This window comes from Prionailurus bengalensis, chromosome E1 (assembly GCF_016509475.1).
Source record: "Prionailurus bengalensis isolate Pbe53 chromosome E1, Fcat_Pben_1.1_paternal_pri, whole genome shotgun sequence".
In the NCBI taxonomy this organism is placed as follows: Eukaryota; Metazoa; Chordata; class Mammalia; order Carnivora; family Felidae; genus Prionailurus; species Prionailurus bengalensis.
The window spans coordinates 10,476,525-10,498,346 of NC_057347.1; the positions used below are offsets into that span (position 1 = coordinate 10,476,525).

Genomic DNA, 21,822 nt, shown 5'->3' on the forward strand with positions numbered 1-21,822 from the left:
GATTCTGAGCTACCAAGAGGATTCTTATCACTGGGAGCAGAATAACTAAAAATGTAATCAATGGTACCAAAAAGGGGTCTCCTTCTCTAAAATACACACCTATCGGGGCGCCTGGGTGGTGCAGTCGGTTAAGCGTCCGACTTCAGCCAGGTCACGATCTCACGGTCCGTGAGTTCGAGCCCCGCGTCGGGCTCTGGGCTGATGGCTCAGAGCCTGGAGCCTGTTTCCGATTCTGTGTCTCCCTCTCTCTCTGCCCCTCCCCCATTCATGCTCTGTCTCTCTCTGTCCCAAAAATAAACAAACGCTGAAAAAAAAAATTAAAAAAAAATAAAAAATAAAAAAAAATAAAATACACACCTATCCTGACACCTGCAGCACGTATCACCAATAAATTGCCCAATAAATTGGCATTCTGGATGATAAATTAGTTCCTACATCTGATCAGTTCTTCCCAGGAAACATCAATGAGGTTTTTTTTTTCCTTTTTTTATGTTTATTTATTTTTGAGAGTGAGAGAGACAGAGCACGAGTGGGAGAGAGGCAGAGAGAATGGGAAACACAGAATCTGAAGTGTCCTTTAGGCTCTGAGCTGTCAGCACAGAGCCCAATGTGGAGCTCGAACCCATGGACCGTGAGATCATGAACTTTTTGGCCACTTAACCGACCGAGCCATCCAGGTGCCCCCGGTGAGTTTCTGATCTTACAAATGGCTCAGGGACCCTCCAAGATGCAACACCCCCAGGATGCCTCCCAGTGTGAAGGCATCCATCTACCCAACCATTTCTTTACCGCAAATTTTGCATTTCAAGAAAATGTCCACACTCACCGGTCGCTAGTGAAAATGTACCCCACCAGATCCTTAAAAATTAACAACAGGACGCAGAAGGTTATAGCAAAGACTCCTGGAGGTAAAAACAGCAGAGAAACAACCAGTGAGAAAGGAGATCTGCAGGGCACCAGGAGGCTTCCCGGGCACAGACCACTTGGGTGAGTCAATGACTGAAGAGTCTAAGCACCTGTGACCAGCAAGGCGACAGTTGAGGACTTCTTGGCCTGCTCGATGTCTCCAGCGCCCAGCGCATTCCCTACCCGGATACTGGTGGCCACACTGAAGCCTGAAGGTATCTAAAACGAAAAGCAGACATACCGTAACAAAAAGGGAAGAGTGAGCAGGGAGCAGAGAAGTCCCTGCCTCTTGGCTCAGTTCTCAGCCCAACCGTGCACCTTCCCCGGGGAACAGGGACCCGAGAGATCATGGCATACACCTCAGTGGTAAAACCTGGTCCTAAAAGTTCTGAGAAAACAAATTTGCAACCTCCCATTTGTCTAGCCGAGTGGCCCCAGGCTGATGGGAATCTCCATCGCATACTGGGCTTTTGGGCAAGGCTTCTAAGGTGTGCAAGGGAGGGTCCCGCACAATCGTGTTTCCTCCTCTGCGTGCAGAGGACGGACTGCCAGGAGCCCAGGGGAAGTCTGTTCTGAAAGACCATCAAGGGATCAAGTTTAGAAAACAGAATCCCAAAACGGCGACCTTTCCCCTTCCCCGGAGCGTCGGGTAAAAAGGAACCTTAAGGAAACGCAAAGATGCACACCCAAGCTCATCCCAGGCAATGCGGCTCCTCACGCCATGAACCTAGCACCATCACCCTTTGCGCCCCCGACCTGTCCCCAGGCATCTATCTGTGTTGTGACAACCGGAAAAGATTGTTCATGTCTGGCAAGTGTGCAAATCAAATCAAGTCTTTCAGATCCGGGGGGCGCCTGGCTGGTGTCTGACTCTTGATTTCGGCTCGGGTCACGTTCTCACGGTTCATGGGACGGAGCCCCACGTCAGGCTCTGCACTGACAGCAAGAATTCCGCTTGGGATTCTCGCTCTCCTTCTTTTCCTCTGTCCCTCCCTTATTTGCATGCCCTCTCTCTCTACACAAATAAAGAAGCTTAAGCAAAAATCTTTCAGATCCGAACAATGCTAGGACGTGCAAACTGCCCAGAGCTCACCGGAAAGACCCCACCATTCCAGATGGGCCCTGCCTGGCTCTACGATGAAATTTTACTCTCGTGTATCGTTTCACAGGTTACTAACGGGATGAACGCCTACGCTCGTTCTTTGGATTCTTTTCATTTAAAAAAAAATTTTTTTTAACGTTTATTTATTTTTGAGAGAGAGAGAGAGAGAGACAGAGCATGAACGGGGGAGGGGCAGAGAGAGAGGGAGACACAGACTCGGAAGCAGGCTCCAGGCTCCGAGCCGTCAGCCCAGAGCCCAACGCCCAGAGCCCAACGCGGGGCTCGAACTCACAGACCGTGACCTGAGCTGAAGTCGGCCGCTTAACCCACTGAGCCACCCAGGCGCCCCTTTGGGCTCTTTTCAAGAGAACCATCTAGCACCCCCACACGACCGGCTCCCGGACACTCACCATGTACAAAATGACGGTCACTTCATACACCACGGACTGGGCTCCCAGCTCCACCATGCCGAGGATACCTGGTGGAGAGAGACAGCTGACACCGTGCTTCCGGACGGGGCCCGTGCCCACGCCAGCCATCGCCACCTGTCCCCGCACTGACCGCTCAGTAGGCTCCCGATCTCGTAGGCCCACCACTCAATGCACAGCATGAGCATGCCGGGGAAGGCCAGGTCGAAGAAGCCGGCCCAGTCATGCAGACACTCAAGGGACCACCCTGCAGCAGGGACAGAGACACATCACCAACACACGGGCCACTGGGCTGGAGCTCAACCCGAGACAAGACCCACGTCCGAGCTGGAAAACGAACAGCAGACTTTACCTCCCCAGATATCTTGGTGCAGTTTCCTCCAGAGGATGTACAGGAAGAGGAGCAGCACGAGGGTGAACTGGGAAATGGTATTTGCCAGTGCCGACCCCCTGGAAGGAACGGTCCCAGTGAGGGCAGGTGCCTGTCCATCGTGCGGGGACTCCCGTGGCAGCCCTAAACGCATCTTCTTTCTTTCCGGAGCAGCCTCGCGGTCCGTCCCTGACCGTGCTTTCCAGAGCGGCCCAGGGAGGGGACCCCCACCGGGACACACGACCAAGTAGAGGTCCCCCCACTGCCATCCCGCCCTGGAAAAGCCTCAGGCAGGTCGCCCCCTGCCTCGCCTCCCATCCCCAGAATCAGCTGGACTCACATCACCCCGAGATCCAGTTGATAGAGAAACAGATAGTTGATGAGGGCGTTGACAAGATTGGCGACAACTCCGGTGAGGATCTGGGGCAGTATGATTCCCTGAAACGAGGAGAGACCGCGCCGCGTGCTGGAGACCAGGGAGCAGGGTGGTCAGTTCCTCCCCAAATGCACACGCGCCACAGGCAGAGCATGAGGACCCAACCAGATGCCTGTCCTTGCTGCTCCTGGCCTCCTGCCTCCCCCCTCCCTCCTCCTCCCCTCCTCCCCCGCCTGGAGGCGTGAAACACAGGGACGTGGGCAGGAGAGGGCCCGGCAACAGACAGGCAGGACCGCCAAGTGGTTCGCCTACCAGAGCACAAGGACTGGCCGAGACGGATTTGTATAAACAAATCACGTTCCACACTGGACAGGGGGTGACCAACTCAGCACTTTTTCAACCAAAGAGAAGCTCGGAACACTCATCTAAGACGACCTCACAAAGCTGGGGCGTGGGAAGGACTCCATCCCACCCGGCTCTGCTTACAAGTACAGGGCAGAGAAGTCCGGGCTGTTTGGCATCTTAATCTAAGGCTTCAGGCGGGAGAGGAAAACGACACGGGCTGGAGACGTACAAGGCATCAGGGGATCAGAATCGCAGACGCGATGAGGCCGGCTGCTTCTCCCACCTGCAAGGTGTCACCCGGCCCCTCGTCTGAACGCCTACTGCTTCCTCACCCTCGGACAAACCTGCTTCTCTGAAATCACGGACCCTGTGACATTTCGCCGCGTGAAGTCGTTACCGGTGAAAATAAAAGATCCCTCTCCTGCCTGGGGGATTGAAGTCACTCTCACACCCCAAAGCAGCAGCCTCGATTTTCCAGCTCAGGGGCAGAGCTTCTCGCGGATTTCTGGACACGGCAATCCGCATTTATCTGAGCTCTCTCTGGTCCCCAAGGAGAGAGGACGTGGGTCTGCTTTGCAGGGTGGACCTGGCATGGACCCCTCTTCTGCTTTGCTCTGAGCCTACCAAAACGTGGCTTCCCCTGCACTGCACCTAAACTCCATCCATCAGAATCGTATGATAACTCTCCCCCGCCCTTGCTGGGGGAGAACCACACTCCTCTGATCCAGCCACGCTATGGTCCACACCATGCTGCGTATTTGTCTCAAGTGGTCTCCTGGTCAGGGACCAGGACAAGGATCGTGGCCAACCACTTATGTGGGTCACTTATTTATCAGGCAACCCTGCTTATTAGTTTTTAGCAAAGGAGGCAGGGGACCACACAAGTCTTCCGGGTAGAGAGAGCAGAAGTAGCATGGGGTGAGGTTGGCCTTGGGAAGGACTGGCAGCAGGGAAATTTGCTAAGATGCTACGGAAGTATCCACCGAAGGATAAGGGAAGAAGAAGAGAGGAACTGAGGCTGGAGGCTGGAGAGAGGCAGAACCACAGGACCATCAGTGACCGGACGGAAGAGTGAAGGAAAAGATGGAGAGCCAGATGAGGGCAGGTTCCCCAGAGATAAGGTGTTCGAGGCCCCTAACTGGGAAGGAAGGCAGGCAAGTGGAGAGGCAGGCCTGGGGGATGAGAAGGTCAAGTGCGCAACATGCATGCGCCTCCTAGAGGCAGCATTCCAGACTGGCGACTAGAGCTATAAATGGGGGAGCCCTGGGCACACAGATGGAAAGAAAAAACACGCAAGAGACAGCTTCCCTCAGAGGAAGGTCAGCAGAAGCCAGTGGGGCCGCCTTGGCTACCTCTCTCCCACCTAGATGTCTAAGCAACCCCCCGGTTTCCTCTGGGGCTCTTTCCACCCTCCCCAACTGTATTAACTTTGCCCCCAGACCAGCTGCCCACTCACATATCCTACACTCACAGAAGGGCTGGGCCCCAAGACGGAAACCGGGTTAAATGCAACTCCCTCCCTCTCCAGAGATGCCTGCAGACAAGGAGTCATTTCGTTCTACAGGATCCGTCCCAGTGTTACGATTCCCGTTGCTTCTGAAGGGCATCCTTTCTCATCACAGACCTGCAGCATCTTTTGTTGGGACCACGTCCCTCACTCTCCTCTCTCCCCCTAGCAATCGGTTTCCCACCAGCTGAAATCCACAGCAGAGAACCAAGGCTGAGCCCGGGCCAGCCCGCCTCTCTGATTCTGTCATCCACTGTGCCCCTCCATCCATGCCGTGGCCTCTGTGCTCCCACGTCCCGGTGACCAGAACACCCCTTAGGAACCCCGCGTAGTCTCCAAACCCAGTTCAAGCCTCGCGGCCCCTCTGAGCTGCAGGCTCCTCTTTGTAGGTCTCTGCGGGTCCCTCAGAGTATCTGAGAGAGGGGTTTTCACTCCCAGTGTCCTCACTGGGCCAAGCTGGAGCCTGTGGCTAGGAGCCCCCATGCTGGCTGGGAGCCTGGCAGTCAGGGAGAAAGCCCCGAGCATCTAACGCCTCCGCGTGGCTTCAGACGAGGCCACGGGCTGGCAGTGGACAGACAGGCCAGCGCTCAGTCGTGCAGACTTCTGCCCCTTTCCAGACCCTTCAAGTAGATCATCCTTATGCTGACGGGAGACTCAGAAGCTGTTTTTGTCCACAGGGTAATACCTTAAGTTTAAGAACATTAAATAAACGGAAAACCTCCTCCCTTCTCTCTCCCCTCCCTTGTGCCCTCGGCCGCACGTGCCCTGGAGAGCCTGCCTGTGTGGCCACGACCCATTGCCCGGGACCCTCATTTCCCTGGATTCTTCTGGAAGGAAGTCAAGGGTCCCACATACGTTGGCATCGTAAATCCACGCCTACCGAACCAGGGCAGCCGTCACACAGCTTTGGCCCCTGCTGCTGGTCACAGTTCTCCCTGACATATTACGACGTGGGCCTTCACACCCCACTGAGGAGAGCCGGGCCTTTCAGACAGGCTGAGAGGAGCTGAGAGGTTGGCTCCCTGGAGCCTGCCCGGCGCCCTCTGGGGGACACAGGCACACACCCTTCACTTCCAGAGAGCCAGGTAACAGCATGGAGCCAAAGAACGCTAGTGCTACCCCTTATCCTGCCAATGACAATATTTCCGAGGGGGAATCAGAGAAGAATGTTCCAGAGCCAACAAGAACATACCCTTCCCTTGATTTCACTTCGTAAACTTCTCCACACCGAAGTCCTGAGCGCACCACACGGGGAAACGTATTTCGGTGGCCCCCAGCAGGTGAGGTTCCCCACCCCGTTATCCATGAGTGTTTTCAGGGCCCCGATCCCCGAAAGCCATAAACTCCCATGAACCGCCCCCCCCCCCAAAGAAAAAAGCAGAGTCTACATTACCTGATTGAGCAAAAATTTAACTTGTAACGTGTAAATAAATATTGCCTACAAGAGAAGAAGAAACGAATGTTAACATCTTGGCCTTGCCATGTAGCAAGGAGCTGGGAGCCGTGGCTTGGCTGCCCTCTGCTCCCCCGTGGACCCATAGAGGCATGCCGTCTCAGAAGGGGACAGGGACAGGGGGCGGGAGCCGAGGTGTCTAGGGCCAGGGCGTTCCAAACATCTTTTATGGATGAACAGCATCCAAGGGACCCCAGGGCCTGGGAGAGCAGTTTCCTTGGGAGTATGACAAGGAGCCTTCTGGGGGACAGTGGGGCTGTAAAGGAGGCCCCTGGGCAAACTCTGGGGGGGGCACCCCTTTTATAGACCAAGTAACAGTCCTATTTGGTGACATAACTAAATAATACGGAACTTTATCTTTTTTTAATGTTTTCAGAAATTTATTTTGAGAGAGCGTGCACACGTGCACATGGGGGAGGGGCAGAGAAAGAACGGGAAAGAGAGACAGACACACACACACACACACACACACACACACACCCCGCCAGCAGGCCCTGCACTGTCAGCACAAAACCTGACTCGGGGCTCAATCCCACAAACCATGAGCTCGTGAGCCGAGCAGAAACCAAGGGTTGGGTGCTTAACCAACCGAGCCACCCAGACACCCGGAGAACATTAAACTTTAGAGGCTTCGGGGTAAATTAAAAGCCACAATGCCAACTGTGACGGCAGACGGCTACTTTTAAGGGCTGAATTACAGCCATCCAAATTCGTATGTTGAAGACGTAACCCCCAACGTGGCTGTATTTGGGGAGTCTTTAAAGAGGTGATTACGTGAACATGAGGCCATTAGCGTAAGCTCTAACCCGACAGGACTGAGGTCCTTGTAAGAAGACAAGAGACACCGCAGCTGCACCCACACAGGGGGATGGCCGCGAGAAGAGGCAGCCAAGCAGGAGGTGGTCTGCAAGCCAAGGAGAGGCCTCCAAGGGTATCAACCCCGCGACCACCTTGATCTCGGACTTTGCAGCTTCCAGTAGTGTGAGAAAACGTTTAAGCCATCCAGTCTGCGGCGTGTTGTCAGGGCAGTGCAAGCAAACCCACGCAGCCCCGCCGTCCCAACGGAGTAAAATAATTTTAATTGTTCACTGACCGCGAGCTTCTGTGTCAGACGTGAACATACACTTAGGGTTGTGTGTGATCACACTCGGCAAGGGAAAAAAAAAAAATCTAAAGGTTCAGAGTGAGGCCCTAAGGAGTTCTGACATGGGAAAGAATTTACCCTTATCTAAAAGAAGAAAAAAGGAAAAAAAAAAAAAAAAAGGCTGAACTCCTTTCCGCGGAGGATATCCTGGAGACCCCTCCAGCGGCAGAAGTTCAAGACAGTGGTTCACTGAACTCGCCTCGGTCCCGGGGTCTCTCAAGGGACACACGTTTGTGTCTTTTACAGGCATAATTAAAACCCCACTTCTTAAAGGAGCCAGCGTCACATGTGTGAATCACAGAAGACTGACCCAATGCATTGGGCCCACAGGTAGCTCAGGTGCCTTCCACCAGTAAACCCCAAGAAGGAGACCTCATGGGGTGCTTGGGTGGCTCAGTCCGTTAAGCATCTGACTCTTCATTTTGGCTCAGGTCGTGATCTCACGGTTCGTGGGACTGAGCCCTGAGTTGGGCTCCGCGCTGACAGCACGGAACCTGCTTGGGATCCTGTCTCTCCTCTCTGCCCCTTCCCCACTCGTTGTGGCTCGCTCGCTCGCTCTCAAAATAAAATAAACTTAAAAAAAAAAAAGAAGGGGACCTTGTAACCCTTGAAAACTTACAGGCAGGGCAGGAATGAAGATCATGACATAGTCCTGGGTAAGCCTGTACAATGAAAAGCAAAAAAAGGCCACAGAGGTCTCTGTGAGGGAAGGGTGGGTAGGAGAAGCTAACAAAAACCATCTTTCCCATTCTTGGCTCTTTCTAAATTAATGGGTTTCGACTGCTGGAGCAAATGCCAAAATGAGAGACACCTAGACCTTGTCCTCTTAAAACTGCCTCTCTTGGTCCTTCCAAATCTTTAGGTCTAGGAAAGGGTTTTTCAACCTCGGCACTACGGCCAGATAGATAATTCCCCGCCGTGGAAGGAACCTGTGCATCGAAAGATGTTTCGCGATGTCTCTGCAGAGCCCCAGTAACCAGTTCTGATCCCCGGAAATGCCTCCCAACATGGCTAAACGCCCCCTAGGTTCACCGCCGCGGGTCTAGCACAAGGACTTGTTTTAAAGGTCTTGATTAAGGGGCGCCTGGGTGGCGCAGTCGTTTAAGCGTCCGACTTCAGCCAGGTCACGATCTTGCGGTCCGTGAGTTCGAGCCCCGCGTCAGGCTCTGGGCTGATGGCTCAGAGCCTGGAGCCTGTTTCCGATTCTGTGTCTCCCTCTCTCTCTGCCCCTCCCCCGTTCATGCTGTCTCTCTCTGTCCCAAAAATAAATAAGCGTTGAAAAAAATAAAAATAAATAAAAATAAAGGTCTTGATTAACTCGACCAGCAGGTGGCAAACACATCAGCCCATGAGAATCCTCGAGGGGAACTCTGAAAGATACTGATGCCCTTGCCACACCGCAGGCCAATTCAAACGGAACGCCAACGGGGGAGGGGGACCGGGCATGGGCGGGTTTTAAAGGCACCCAGGTGATTTTAGTATCAACCAGGGCCAAGAATCACAAAACCGTGAACAAATGCCCTAAACTCCTATCTCGAGCGGAGAATGTTTGCAAACCTTATTTCAGCATAAACGACGTACCCTGAAGTCACCCAAATAAGGAAAGGTCTAGACCTTGCTTGCCAGGTATGAAAGCACTACATAATGCCGGCCTTTGTAATTCCCAGAGGCTGAACCTGGATACGGCCGTTTTTCTGCCAAGATGGACCCAATCCCCACCCCCACCCCATGGCATGGGCCCATCTTACCTGGACACGGCTGGGTCCTGCCTGAAGAGATGCAGGATGTTCTGGGTGTTGACGAAGAGTGCCCAGCAGGGGAAGCAGGAGAGAAGCAGCACCAAGGTGCCCCTCTGCAGGATGACCCCCACGTGCTTCAAGTTCTGGCTCCCATACGTCTAGGTGCACACGGTCCAAACAAACCCATGAGTACAGAAATGACACCCCCTATACCCCCCCAAAGGCCTTCAATCATGACTTTGCCATGCTCTTTACGTTAGTGGTTCTCAGACTTGACTACCCATTAGCATCACCTGGAGAACTTTTTTTTTTCAATTTCCTTAAAAAAATTTTTTTTAATGCTTATTTTTTGAGAGAGAGAGAGAGAGAGGGACAGAGAGAGACAGAGCACGAGCAAGGGAGGGGCAGAAAGAGAGGGAGACACAGAATCCGAAGCAGGCTCCAGGCTCTGAGCTGTCAGCACAGAGCCTGACGCGGAGCTCGAACCCACAAACCGTGAGATCATGACCTGAGCCGAAGTCGGACCCTTAACCGACTCAGCCATCTATCTAGGTGCCCAGAGTATGCGACTTTTAATCCCAGGGTGGTGAGTTCAAGCCCCACATTGGATATAGTATTTACTTAATTAAAAAAAAAAAAGCACCTGGGTGGCTCAGTCAGTTAAGTGTCCTACTGTTTGGCATTCTCTCTCTCTCTCTCTCTCTGCCCCTCCTGCTCGATCTCAAATAAAGAAATCAACTTTAAAGAAAAAAAGAGTCTGGATTTAACAGGTCCAGGGTGGGACCCAGTTATGTCATTGCTGTTTATTTATTTTTGAGAGAGCACAGTGGAGAGGGGCAAGGAGAGGGGACAGAGGATCTGAAGTGGGTGGTGCACGGACAGTGGCGGGCCGAATGTGGAGTTTGAACTCACGAACCTCGAGATCATGACCTGAGCTGACGTCGGATGCTCAACTGACTGAGCCACCCAAGTGCCCCACATCAATCACTTTTAAAAGCTCTCCATGTGATTTTTTTTTCCTTTTTTTAACGTTTATTTATTTTTGAGAGAAGAGAGTATGAGCGGGGGAGGGACAGAGAGAGAGGGAGACACAGAATCTGAAGGAAGCTCCAGGCCCTGAGCTGTCAGCACAGAGCCCGACGCGGGGAGACTTGAACTCAGGGACCGCAAGATCATGGCTTGAGTCAGAGATGCTTAACCGACTGAGCCACCCGGGCGCCCCTCTCCGTGTGATTCTGAAGGCCAGTCAGGGTTGCATCAGCTGGAAACCAACCTACTAGACGTGCAGTATCTCGGGCCCTGCCCCCCACCTGCCGAAACAGGGTCAGTGCGCGCAGAAGCCAGCTCCTACGGGCCTACAGAAGCCAAAAACTCTGTGCCATCTCTCCCTGGGACGTGTTCAGTGACATCTGTACGGGAGCCTGAAGCTAGCTATAGAGAGAATAGTTACCACCATGGGACTTGGCAGAGAGCAGGTCAGACGTGGCCCTCTGCCCCTCCCCCACCCCAGACCCGCTCGTTCAGCAGTTACCAGGATGCCACCAGCCTGCTCTGGCAAGCCCCGCTGGTAGCTCAGAGGGACGCTCAAGTCTGAGACCCACGGGGACCGTGCCAGACTCAATGATGCGCGAAGTCATAAAAGGGACTCGTACAAAATGTCCCATGTGGTCAAAAGGCAACGTAAGGTGGCCGTGCACAAGCCTGCGAGACACCCAGCCACGCTTCAAAGAAAGCAGGCACCAGAAAGTGGAACTGATGGCTGGCCAGACGTCACAGGGCTGGCCGTCAGCAAGTCCCTCCCCGCCGCGCGCACGGCCCTCCCTTCCTGCCGCTGGGGACCTTCCGGCTATGCTCCGGAGAAAATGTTCAAGGTCACCGTGAGAGTCACCTGGGGCTTCCGTTTACCTGGGAGATGAGGGTGTCACAAGCAGAAGATAAGCCAAAGCCCACCGAGATTCCAGTGACGTTGATCATCTGCCAAGAAACGCAAGGAGACGGGAAGGCATATTCTCTGTCTGCTCTGATCAGAGGCAGCCTCGAGCGTCCGACAACCCTCACCAGTCGGCCTACTCAGCCCCATTCTCCGCCCGGAGCCCCTGCACAAGTCCACTGGCCCCACTTTAATTAAAGGACGCGCACGAGTTGAGAGAGAGGAAACGTCTCGGCCAGAGGTCACGACAAAGCCTTTTGCTTTCTTAAGTCCCAGGCGTTTGGCTTCCTGACTTCAGAGGAACGTGAATCCTTCTCAACGGCAACGTAATGTGGTGGGGTGGCAGTTCTGGGTGAGTCCCCCTGCTCAAGGCCAAGTACGGCCTGTTACAATATCCCAAAGGGTTCTGAGGGCTCAGAATCAAGCCCCCGAAGCCAAGACCAGAGGGCTTCCAGGTGTACTTGTCTTGACCAGGGTCAGCAACTAAACCCCAGGGTCCCTGGAGCTTTGGGGAGCCCAGGGCAGCACCCCCAACACCAGGGAGTGGCGTCACAGGATGTCTGGAACCTGTTACCTCTACCTGAGTCTGCGGGGAGGTTACAGAGACAACAGCCCCAAACTGGACTCAGCCTAGAAGCACCAGCTTGCTTGCTTTCTCTTTCTGAAGTGTTTATTTTTGAGAGACAGAGAGAGAGTGAGCACAAGCATGAGCAGGGGAGGGACAGAGGCAGAGAAACATAGGATCCAAAGCTGTACTGATGGAAGCAAGCCTGAGGCAGGGCTCGAACTCACAAACCGTGAGATCTTGACCTGAGCCTAGGTCAGACAATCAACCAACCAAGCCCCTCAGGCGCCCCGAAGGACAGCTCTCTTGTGCTCGCTTGGCTAAAGAGATTTTGCCAGAGGCTTGCCAGGTGCGTTTGTTCCTCCCGGATTTCCAAACATTAAAACCACAAAGGGATAATTAAGCCTGGGGGTTTCTCACATTGTTCCCCGAAAGCAAGACAACCCATATATACCCAAGACCCGGTTCAGAGTAGTCTTTCCCAGTTCCGAGGTAGCAAACACCAACGGCTAAGTAAGGTGGACGTGTGCCTTAGCAGAGAGCACCAAGGGGAAGTTGGGGAGGCTGAACAGGGGCACACAAGCCACCGAATCCACCTTCCTAGAGACACCTCGCTGGCCAAACCAAACAAGTTGGCAGGGTCGTTTGGCCAGACAAAGCCACTTAGCCCCTGGCAGAGGTCAATGACATCTCTCTTTGGTTTTGGGGACTCCTATCCAGGATACAGTGAGGATCTGGGGTTCCTCCCAATTTTAGGTTTGGACACTAGGATCCAGGATTCCATCTTCCACTTCTGTGTCAGGGAGATGAAAGTCAAGGCGGAGGTGGGGGGTGTCACAGTTTCTCCTGATGAAGTCAGACTTCACCCCCCCCCCCCTTTAGGATTCCCTTCTCCCAGATGTGGGACCAAGAACAGAAGGCCAGAGCGCCACGGATTACAAATTCACTGATGTGGGAGGCGGAGTAAGGGCCCTCCAAAGATGTCCCATCCCAACCCCCGGAACCCCGGGAAAACATGAGGTTACGTGGCAAAGGAGAATTATAGCTGCAGACGGAAAAATGGTTACCGCCCTCGCCAACACCGTGTTTTCAGCCCAGTGAAACCCCTTGGCGACTTCTGACCTCCAGCAGCATAAGATGATATGCTGGGTTGTTTTAGGCCATTAAATAGCGACACCTCGTAACAGCAGCAAGAGGGAACTCAGACAGACGGCTTTCAGAAACGGGTGTCGGCAAGTCCCCTACGTACCGCAATCGCGAGGGTGACGGCGTCCAGTTCCAGCTTCCCCAGGTGGCCACAGAACACGGAGCTCACGAAACTGATCAGAAACACCATCAACTGGGCCAAGAACTGGGAAGAGACAGAAAAGGAGTTGCGGGTGAGTGTCCCAACTGTCACAGCCGAAGGAGGGTGTGAGGGCCGGGGGGGCGGGGGGCGGGGCGCCCTCACCCTCGGCAAATCAACGCCAGTAACGGAATCTGGCTGGTATCGGCCTCTGCCAACTTTCACAGGCCAACACGCAACTTCAGGTAGGCTTCCAGAAGGATGGTAAAAAGTTCATCTGCGACCGCTACCAGAATCACATTTTTAAAACGTTTTTTAGGGGCGCCTGGGTGGCGCAGTCGGTTAAGCGTCCGACTTCAGCCAGGTCACGATCTTGCGGTCCGGGAGTTCGAGCCCCACGTCGGGCTCTGGGCTGACGGCTCGGAGCCTGGAGCCTGTTTCCGATTCTGTGTCTCCCTCTCTCTCTGCCCCTCCCCCCGTTCATGCTCTGTCTCTCTCTGTCCCAAAAATAAATAAACGTTGAAAAACAAAAAATTTTAAAAAAAAAAAGTTTTTTAATTGTTTATTTTTGAGAGAGAGACAGAGTGAGAGCAGGGGAAGGGCAGAGAGAGAGAGAGAGACACAGAATCCAAAGCAGGCTCCAGGTTCTGAGCCGTCAGCACAGAGTCCCATGCGGGCTCGAACTCACGAACCATGAGATCGTGACCTGAGTGGAAGTCCAACCCTTGGAGCCAGCCAGGCGCCCCCAGAATCACATTTCTGAGAACTTTCTAGCTTTTTAAATTGATTTTTCACTGCAGAGTCTCAGGCCGCACGTCACATGTGTACATTCTCTGAAGTTGTCAGAGGCTGCCTTCTGGGATAAACCCCCCTGTTCTCCCAAATTCCTAGTGAGGACTGGAGAGAATGCCGCCTTCAATCAGTTCCACAGGCAGGAACACCTAAGGCAGACACGAGGTTATCCTGCTGGAAGGTCAGCGGGCTCTGGAATCTCGGGGAGAGGCATCCCCAATCTGCCAAGCATGTTTAATTCTTGAATCCTATGAAGGCTCAGAAAGGAGGAAATTCAGCTTCTGGAACAATGAGCCATCATTCCAGGAACTACCATGACTTGCTCCCCAAGGTTGCAGCTGGATGTTTGGACACTTACCTTATCTCCTTAGGTTCATTTTTTTTTTCTTTCTTTTTTCTCCTTAGGTTAACTTAAAGCCACCTCCCAGGGCACCTGGGTGGCTCAGTTGGTTAAACCTCTGATTTCCACACAGGTCGTGATCTCGCGGTTCAAGAGTTCGAGCCCTGTGTCGAGCTCTGTGCTGACAGCTCAGAGCCTGGAGCCTGCTTCGGACTCTGTGTCTCCCCCGGTCTCTCCCGCTCCCCCACTCTCTCTCTCTCTCTCAAAAATAAAGTAAAAATAAAATTAAAAAACACCTCCCACCCTCACCTGCCAGAGCAGTGGAGTACCTCTCGGGAAAGCCCTTCTTTCCCAGGAGGCTTATGTGCTCTCACCCCCACTCTCTGGGAGACAGAACAGAGGCCTAAGGATTGACAGCTGCTGCTGGGGTCTGCCCCATGGGCCCCTTTCCAAGCTGATGGGACACAGAGGAGCTTGTGCTGGTCCCATCGGCAAAGGGAAAGGGACTCCTCCTGCTCAAACCTCAGACAAGGTTCCATCTTTCTTGGGCCCCCAAGTGACACAGCTTCTCATCTGACAGGACCTTCTGCTATGGAGCAGAAGGGATGCTTTCAAAACGTATTGCAGAAGTAAGCCAAAAACCAAAGAGCAGGCAGGGGACAACCAGAAGCTGGGGGCAGGGGTGGAAATAAAAAAGGTTGGCATGGAAACCCAATCCTATAGAACCCAAGCCTAGAGCCAAGGTATCCCCCGTAGGCCTGTGCCAGTGGGACGGGCCAGGATCTGGGCCTCGTCACCATCCTCAGAGATGTTCTCTGTGGTTCCGTCCAGGGGACCTTGCTGTCTCTTCGACTGTGCATTTATATAACTTTAAAGATCATGGAGTCCTTTTTTTTTAGTAAACTCAGTATCACGGTCACTAACTTCTCAGCCTCCGTGCATGTGAACAGTGGCAAATGGCTGTATCACAGAATCTGTTTTCCTCTTTTCCACGGAACGTTATTTCTACGACACAGTGCCCAGTCCCCCCACAGGCCACATGTGAGCTGTTTTCCGTGGCTTCACGTAAAAACGTGCTCAGTCTCATCTCTCATCAGGCCTCTGGACCACTTTCCCAATTCTGCTCTAACTGATCATGCTACACAGAACGCCTTTTGTAGTTGGGCAGGGAATGGGCATTTTTGTAGGCCAAGTGTCCCGTCCACCAGCGGGAATAGTTATGTTTCTTAGATGAAAAGGCCAGGAAGTCTAGCTGAGTTCAGCTAACCCACGTGAGATGCAGTGTTGAGGCCACTGAACACTTGCTGGGGTCATGGCAGTAACATGGGGTTCAGGTCGCCCAACACAGCAGCCTTTTGTGACCTTCAGTCCCAGGAGGATCCTGGCTCCAGGGTTGATGTCTGTTAACCGCGTAACGTTTATATCCTGGTTTCAAGCCCTTTGGGTGAGCTCTTGACCATGGCTGTGGTCCCTACACATAAGGATCACCTGAGGAGGGTGCCTGGGTGGCTCACTGGGTTAAGGGTCTAGCTCTTGATTTCGGCTCAGGTCATCATCTCATGGTTGTTAGTTCAAGCCCCGCATTGGGCTCTGTGCTGACAGAGTAGAGCCTGCTTGGGATCCTCTCTCTCTCTCTCTCTCTCTCTCTCTCTCGGCCCCTTCCCTGTGCTCACTCTCTCTCCCTCAAAATAAATAAATTCAACAAAAATTTTTTAAAAATTAAAGGATCACCTGGGGATATTGATCAGAAAGCTAACACCCAGCCCCTAGCTTAAGAGACTGATTCTGGACATCAGCGGGGCTGTGAGATCTGCGTTTCGACACCCCAACGCCCACCCCATGCACACCCAGTCAAGACGTGTTGGTCAAGGACAAGATCCTCCCAAATTGTCCCATCACACGGCATGTTGCTGTGCCTGGGGAATTAACCAATTCCCGACACAGGTTTGTTCCCCCGGGCGCCTCAGGGGCCGCTGTCTCCACGACAGCATGACTGGCAATGGCTACATGTAGTCAAATGCACAATAGAAATGGCCAAACTGGGGCCGCCCGGGTGGCTCAGTCAGTTACACGTCCGACTTCAACTCAGGTCATGATCTCACGGTTCATGAGCTCGAGCCCCACGTAGGGCTCTGCACTGACAGCTCAGAGCCTGGAGCCCGCTTCAGATTCTGTGTCTCCCTCTCTCTCTGCCCCTCCCCTGCTCACATGGTCTCTCTCTCTCAAAACTAAATAAATATTTAAAAAAAAGAAAAAAAAAAAGGAAATGCCCAAACTAGTGGGTGGAGGGTGGCTAAACAGTGATGGGTACTAAGGAGGGCACTTGTTGGGATGAACGCCGGGTGTTACGTGGAAGCGATGAATCACTAAATTTTATTCCTGAAGCCATTATCCCGCTATATGTTAACTTGGGTTTAAATAAAAATTGATTTAGGGGCGCCTGGGTGGCGCAGTCGGTTAAGCGTCGGACTTCAGCCAGGTCACGATCGCGCGGTCCGTGAGTTCGAGCCCCGCGTCGGGCTCTGGGCTGATGGCTCAGAGCCTGGAGCCTGTTTCCCATTCTGTGTCTCCCTCTCTCTTTGCCCCTCCCCCGTTCATGCTCTGTCTCTCTCTGTCCCAAAAATAAATAAACGTTGAAAAAAATTATAAAAAAAAAAAATTTGATTTAATTTAATTAATTAAAAAAAAAAAGTGGCATCTGTTTCTTCCTGCCACGGAGGCCCTGCTCATTTTTCGGCCAGACAAACAGAACTCTTGCTATGTGGCCGCTTTGGAAGGGTGCTCTCCAGGGCCAGATGCCGGGGAGGCAATGGGTGTGAGCCTGTCCAGTGTGCCATACGAGACAGTTCTAGAAGGCCCTGGTCTCACCCCCCCTTCCCATGGATGCCTGAAAGCTCACTCCTGTAGCGAGAGGCCAGCACTGGAAGAAGCCTGCGAGGTCGTTGGCTACGGCCTCTTCTTTGACACCCGAGGAAATCCAGGCAGGCAGGCTGAGCCACCAGCCCCAACTCACATAGCTGGTTAGTAACAGAGGTAGGACCCAAGTCACCGGACTCCCAGATGGTCAACTGGGGTCAACATCTTTGGAGCACCAAGTACGCGCCAAGCACTAGGGAGACGGACGGAAGTAACATGAACACCATCCGCTCCATTCCCACGCCAATGGAACCCGCCGCGTAGCACAGAAAGATGTTCGTCGTGGAATAACACCGCCAGTGACACACGTGATGGGTGCTACAAAGGAGGCAGGAGCTCCGAGAGCACACCCTGGGAGGCCGAGAAGGTTCTGGGAGAAATGAAGTTCAGCTGAAACCTGAATGGTGAAGGTGGGCGGTCTGTCTGGGGAGAACGTTCCAGGCAGAGGAAACACCCGAGTGGCAGGAGGGTGTGGGGTCTGAGGCAAGGCTGGGGCACTGAAAAGAGGCTGGGTGAAGGACCAGTGGGAGACTGAAACAAGAGACCAGACCGTGAGGGCCGCACGGAGACCAACGAAGGAAGGGGACAAGCTCACACAGCACATCTGAAGAGGAATTTGGTGGCTCCAAGTGGAGCAGTGGGGCCAACATAAGAGGGAGACACAAGCTGGAGGCGGTAGTGGCCCAGACCTGGAGTGCGGAGGAGGGGAGGTGAGCAGGTGCATCTGGCGGAGAGACAGCGAGGCCTGGGTGAGGGAGGGGACAATGGAGGAGGGTCCTGGACCACTCCCTTCCCCTCATGCCCATCACCCTTTGAGATGCCTCCCACTCTTTTAGACCTTCGTCAGCCAAGCCTAGATTGTCTTCTGCCTTCTGGAAGCTTGCTCCTGCCGAATCCTACATGCATCACTAAGTACTGCCCCCTGATTATTTCCCCACTGCCTATAGGATAAAAATCAAACCATCAGCCTGCAGGTCTGGTGTCTCTCCCGACTGCCATCCAGCCTGTCTGTCCAGACGCCCCTCACCGTGCGGGGCTCGCTCTGTCGTTCTGCCCTGCAGCCCTAGAACGTTCTCCAGCTCCCTCTCAAGTATTCCTTTCTCCACACAGATGGGAACAAGCTCCCTCAGTTTGGGTCCAGGCGATTCCCCCTCCTTTTCCACCCTCGGCAATGCTGCGCACAGCCCATGCTCCTAGAGAGCAGGCAATCCCTCCTTGGGATTATTTTTCAGGACTCCGACTCAGCCTGGCAGTGAAGATAAAATGCTAATGACAAAGACAAAGTAGAAAAGCCCAAGGCTAGGTAATTTCAACCACCGCCTCCCTCCCTCACAAATACGTTTTCTGCAGAATAAATGGAACATGCGCCGACGTGTTTTCTGATATGCACCTTGTTCCCTTGCGTTAGGCATATTCTCTCCTTACAGGCCTCATCTGAGGTTCATTCGGAGTGGAAGAGAAGTCAGTCCTAATACCTGGGCCTCGATACTATCTTGGATCCATGTTAATATGAGAGGCTGGAAGGGAGGCAGTCAATGGGAGAGACAAAATCACAAGGTGGAGATTCAGACCAGGCATCCTACCTAATTGACGGTGGAGCCTTAGTCTGGGACACTGAGTGTGGAAAGAGACTAAATAATGAGTGACAGCACTGTATGACCTCTTTGGGTAAAGCAGTCACGTACAAACCCCCACCCAAAGGGCTGGAAGGAAATTCCCAAATTGCCTGGGTGGGGAAGTTTCAGAGTGTTTTTGTTACCTTCTTTGTCCTGGTTTTCTACTTTTGTCTATAAGTAATATACATTGGGTAAAGCAGTCAGGTACAAACCCCCACCCAAAGGGCTGGAAGGAAATTCCCAAATTGCCTGGGTGGGGAAGTTTCAGAGTGTTTTTGTTGCCTTCTTTGTCCTGGTTTTCTATTTTTGTCTGTAAGGAATATACATTGTATCGGTAATTAACACAGTCATATACATACAAACACACACGGGTTCCAACAAACACAAAGGGCCCAACAGATCAACAACTCAGGCTAGTGCTGATCCCTAGAGACCGGGAAGGTCCCCCTACATCAAGGGAGACCAGGTTACAAGGGGGACCAGAGAGACGAAGGACTTGTCCTGGGAGAGGCTAGGTCTCAGCAAGCCGCCTTGTGGTGTTGTATTATTAGAGCAATAACAGCCTTATAGAAGCCTTTTCTCACAGCAAGTCTGACAGCACATTGAGCCAAAGCCCAGATTTCTATCCTTATTTTAGGGATGAATAAACAAAAGCTAGAAGAGGTTCGGGAACTACTCAAATTCACATAGTCGTTTCCCAACCTGCCTTCTGAGATCAAAGCAGGGAATAGCCCCCCAGATACAGAGATTCCAAACCACGCATTCTCTCTCTCCATTCTCCAAGAAGAGGTTCACAAACACCTTCCTGCTAGATAGAATTTCATTTCACGGCTTTATCCCTGGCATTACTCTTGCCCCCAGGCACACCACAGCAGGGATCATGAGATCCCTCAACCAGTGATGTCACCACGCCAGGAAGTGCCACGTGACCGCCTTAGCCCGTGCAGGTGCAGAACTCCTACCAAGTGGCCAAAAGCTTATTCCCGCCTTGAAACCCCAACTGGTTCTTCTTGTCCAATGAAATGACTCTCACTCCGTTCACTTCAAAACCACCAAAACTGTCAGGAGAACAGGGCTGGGATTATATTTTTCTGTGGTTCCTGTGGCTTTCAAAACCCACATTACTTTTAAATAGACAAGGCAGAAAAAGCCCTAACCTTAGAATGATGATAAAAAAACCTCAGCCCCACAGAGAACCACATTAAAAACTTTCTACGTCTTTAACACACACAATAACGGGGGAGGAGAGTGAGAGACACGATGCCTCTGGTTTCCTCGTGCAGAGAGTGACAATAATCCCGAAGGGTCCGGAGATCTAAATCCAAGAGAGACGGGCAATTCACCTTCCTCCTCCCTGCCTCGAGACCATTTAGCGACCTGAAATCCCCACTCGACAGCTAGTTTTCAAGCCAACCAGATTCCCCGAATGTTCTGCGGTTCGGGAACCGGCTTGCTTCGCTGGAATCCTCCCCCAGCGAAGGCACCCGTGGAGCGCCTTTAGGCCAGCAGGTCCCGGTTCCTTCGGGGCTCCCCATGCCCGGGGGGGGGGGGGGGCCAGCTGCGCCACCTGTGCCCGGCGGGTCGGCCCCCGGGACGGTGCAGAGCGCGACCCGGGACGCACGCGGAGGCACCGGGACGCGCGCCCGCGCGGCTCTGGGCACCGAGTCCCCGGGCGCCCGCGCGTCTGCCGCCAGCTCGCTCTGACCCCCTCCCTCCCCCTAGGTCACCCGGGGCGACACGCGTGCCGGGCCCCCGACCCGCCGGGCCCAGCCTCCGACGGAGGCTACCTTACTCACCGCGGGGCCCGCCAGAATCAGGAGCGCCCGCAGCTCCTCTCGGAAGCCGGGCAGAAGCTGGCAGCGAGGCCCACGACGCTCGGGGGTGGCCCCCTGGCCGCTCGGCTCGGACACCTCTATAGCCTCCATGCGCCCGGAGTTCTGCGGCCGGAGAGCGTGGAGACGGCCTCCTGGAGGGCGCAGTGCCGCCCCCACTCCAGTCCCCGCCCCAGACCTCCCGCCGCGCGCCGGGAGCCCGCCCGCAGCCCGGGGCCCCGCCGTGCGCGCCCCCTGCCCGGACGCGACCTTGGGCGCCTCCCTTGCACCCCTGCACCGCTGCGGACGCGACTCCTACCGGGAAGGCAGCGTTTGCAAAAGCTCTGGAAACACCCAGAAAGCGTTCGAGGGGCTGGGCCCTCGGAGCCGCGGACGCCAGGGCTCGCCCCGGCCCTGCGCCTGCCCCGGGGGTTTCAGGTTCTGAAACGTGTGGCCAGGAAGGACCTCGAGTCCTCGCTCCGGGACGGGGCTGGCGGCCAGCCAGGGGCGCGGGCTGGGCACACGCCCGCCCTGGCGGGCACCTGGGCTTTGGTGGCCCCCGCTCTGCGGAGTGCGCCCAGCACCCGCTTTTGAGGCTGCGTTTGGAATTGACGGACTCCCTTTCCCCCCCACCAACTGTGTTACAGAACTTAGAATCTACCAGAATAGAGCGACAAGCCCACATTTCCCAAACAGAACGATTCCCGTTCTGCCGGGCTTCTTGGGTATTTATCCTGAATCAGCCTGAAGTGGGAGAACCAGGACCTTTTCGTCCACAAAGGATTTGAGGGACACCTGCCGCGTGGTCCCCGGGAGAGCAGAGCAACTTGCTTGCTTGCCTCCTAGACCCTCCGTTGCCTCCTCTGTAAACTCGGAATAGTTTCTCCACCGCTGGTTCTGGTGAGGATGAAATGAGGTTGTGTCGGTGAACGACGTGCCTTCAGTCTGGTACACGATCCTTGCCCCGCAGACGTTAGTTACCAGGATAGGGTGATTTCTGTAATAGTGGAAATTCCTTCTCTTGCAGAAGCGATCCAACTTAAGCAAAGCAAATGGAAAGCATAAAGTTTGGGGCTCCCCAAGCCAGGAAGTTTGGATGCAGGGATTTTAAATCAAGGTCTTTAGTGTTCTCCCTGTCCCCCATCTCTCCTCCCCTTCCCTCGTCTTCCCACCGGTTTTGATTCTCTCCTTGGTTTC

The 21,822-nt window shown here is 53.8% G+C and overlaps 1 protein-coding gene across 1 annotated transcript in view; it reads right to left on the bottom strand.

Annotated features, from left to right (window-relative positions):
* Positions 1–20,787, bottom strand: part of LOC122485021 (multidrug and toxin extrusion protein 1-like) — a 38,694-nt gene extending 17,907 nt beyond the window's left edge. The window contains exons 1-12 of the mRNA XM_043583265.1: positions 20,611–20,787; positions 13,115–13,216; positions 11,276–11,344; positions 9,380–9,528; positions 8,251–8,293; positions 6,428–6,472; positions 3,147–3,244; positions 2,789–2,886; positions 2,570–2,683; positions 2,419–2,486; positions 1,017–1,125; positions 827–902 (exon numbers count right to left, since the gene is read on the bottom strand). Coding sequence (XP_043439200.1) covers positions 827–902; positions 1,017–1,125; positions 2,419–2,486; positions 2,570–2,683; positions 2,789–2,886; positions 3,147–3,244; positions 6,428–6,472; positions 8,251–8,293; positions 9,380–9,528; positions 11,276–11,344; positions 13,115–13,216; positions 20,611–20,739 — 1,100 coding nt within the window. The 5' untranslated portion in view covers positions 20,740–20,787. The remainder of the gene's footprint in view (positions 1–826; positions 903–1,016; positions 1,126–2,418; positions 2,487–2,569; positions 2,684–2,788; positions 2,887–3,146; positions 3,245–6,427; positions 6,473–8,250; positions 8,294–9,379; positions 9,529–11,275; positions 11,345–13,114; positions 13,217–20,610) is intronic.
* Between the last annotated feature and the right edge of the window lie 1,035 nt (positions 20,788–21,822).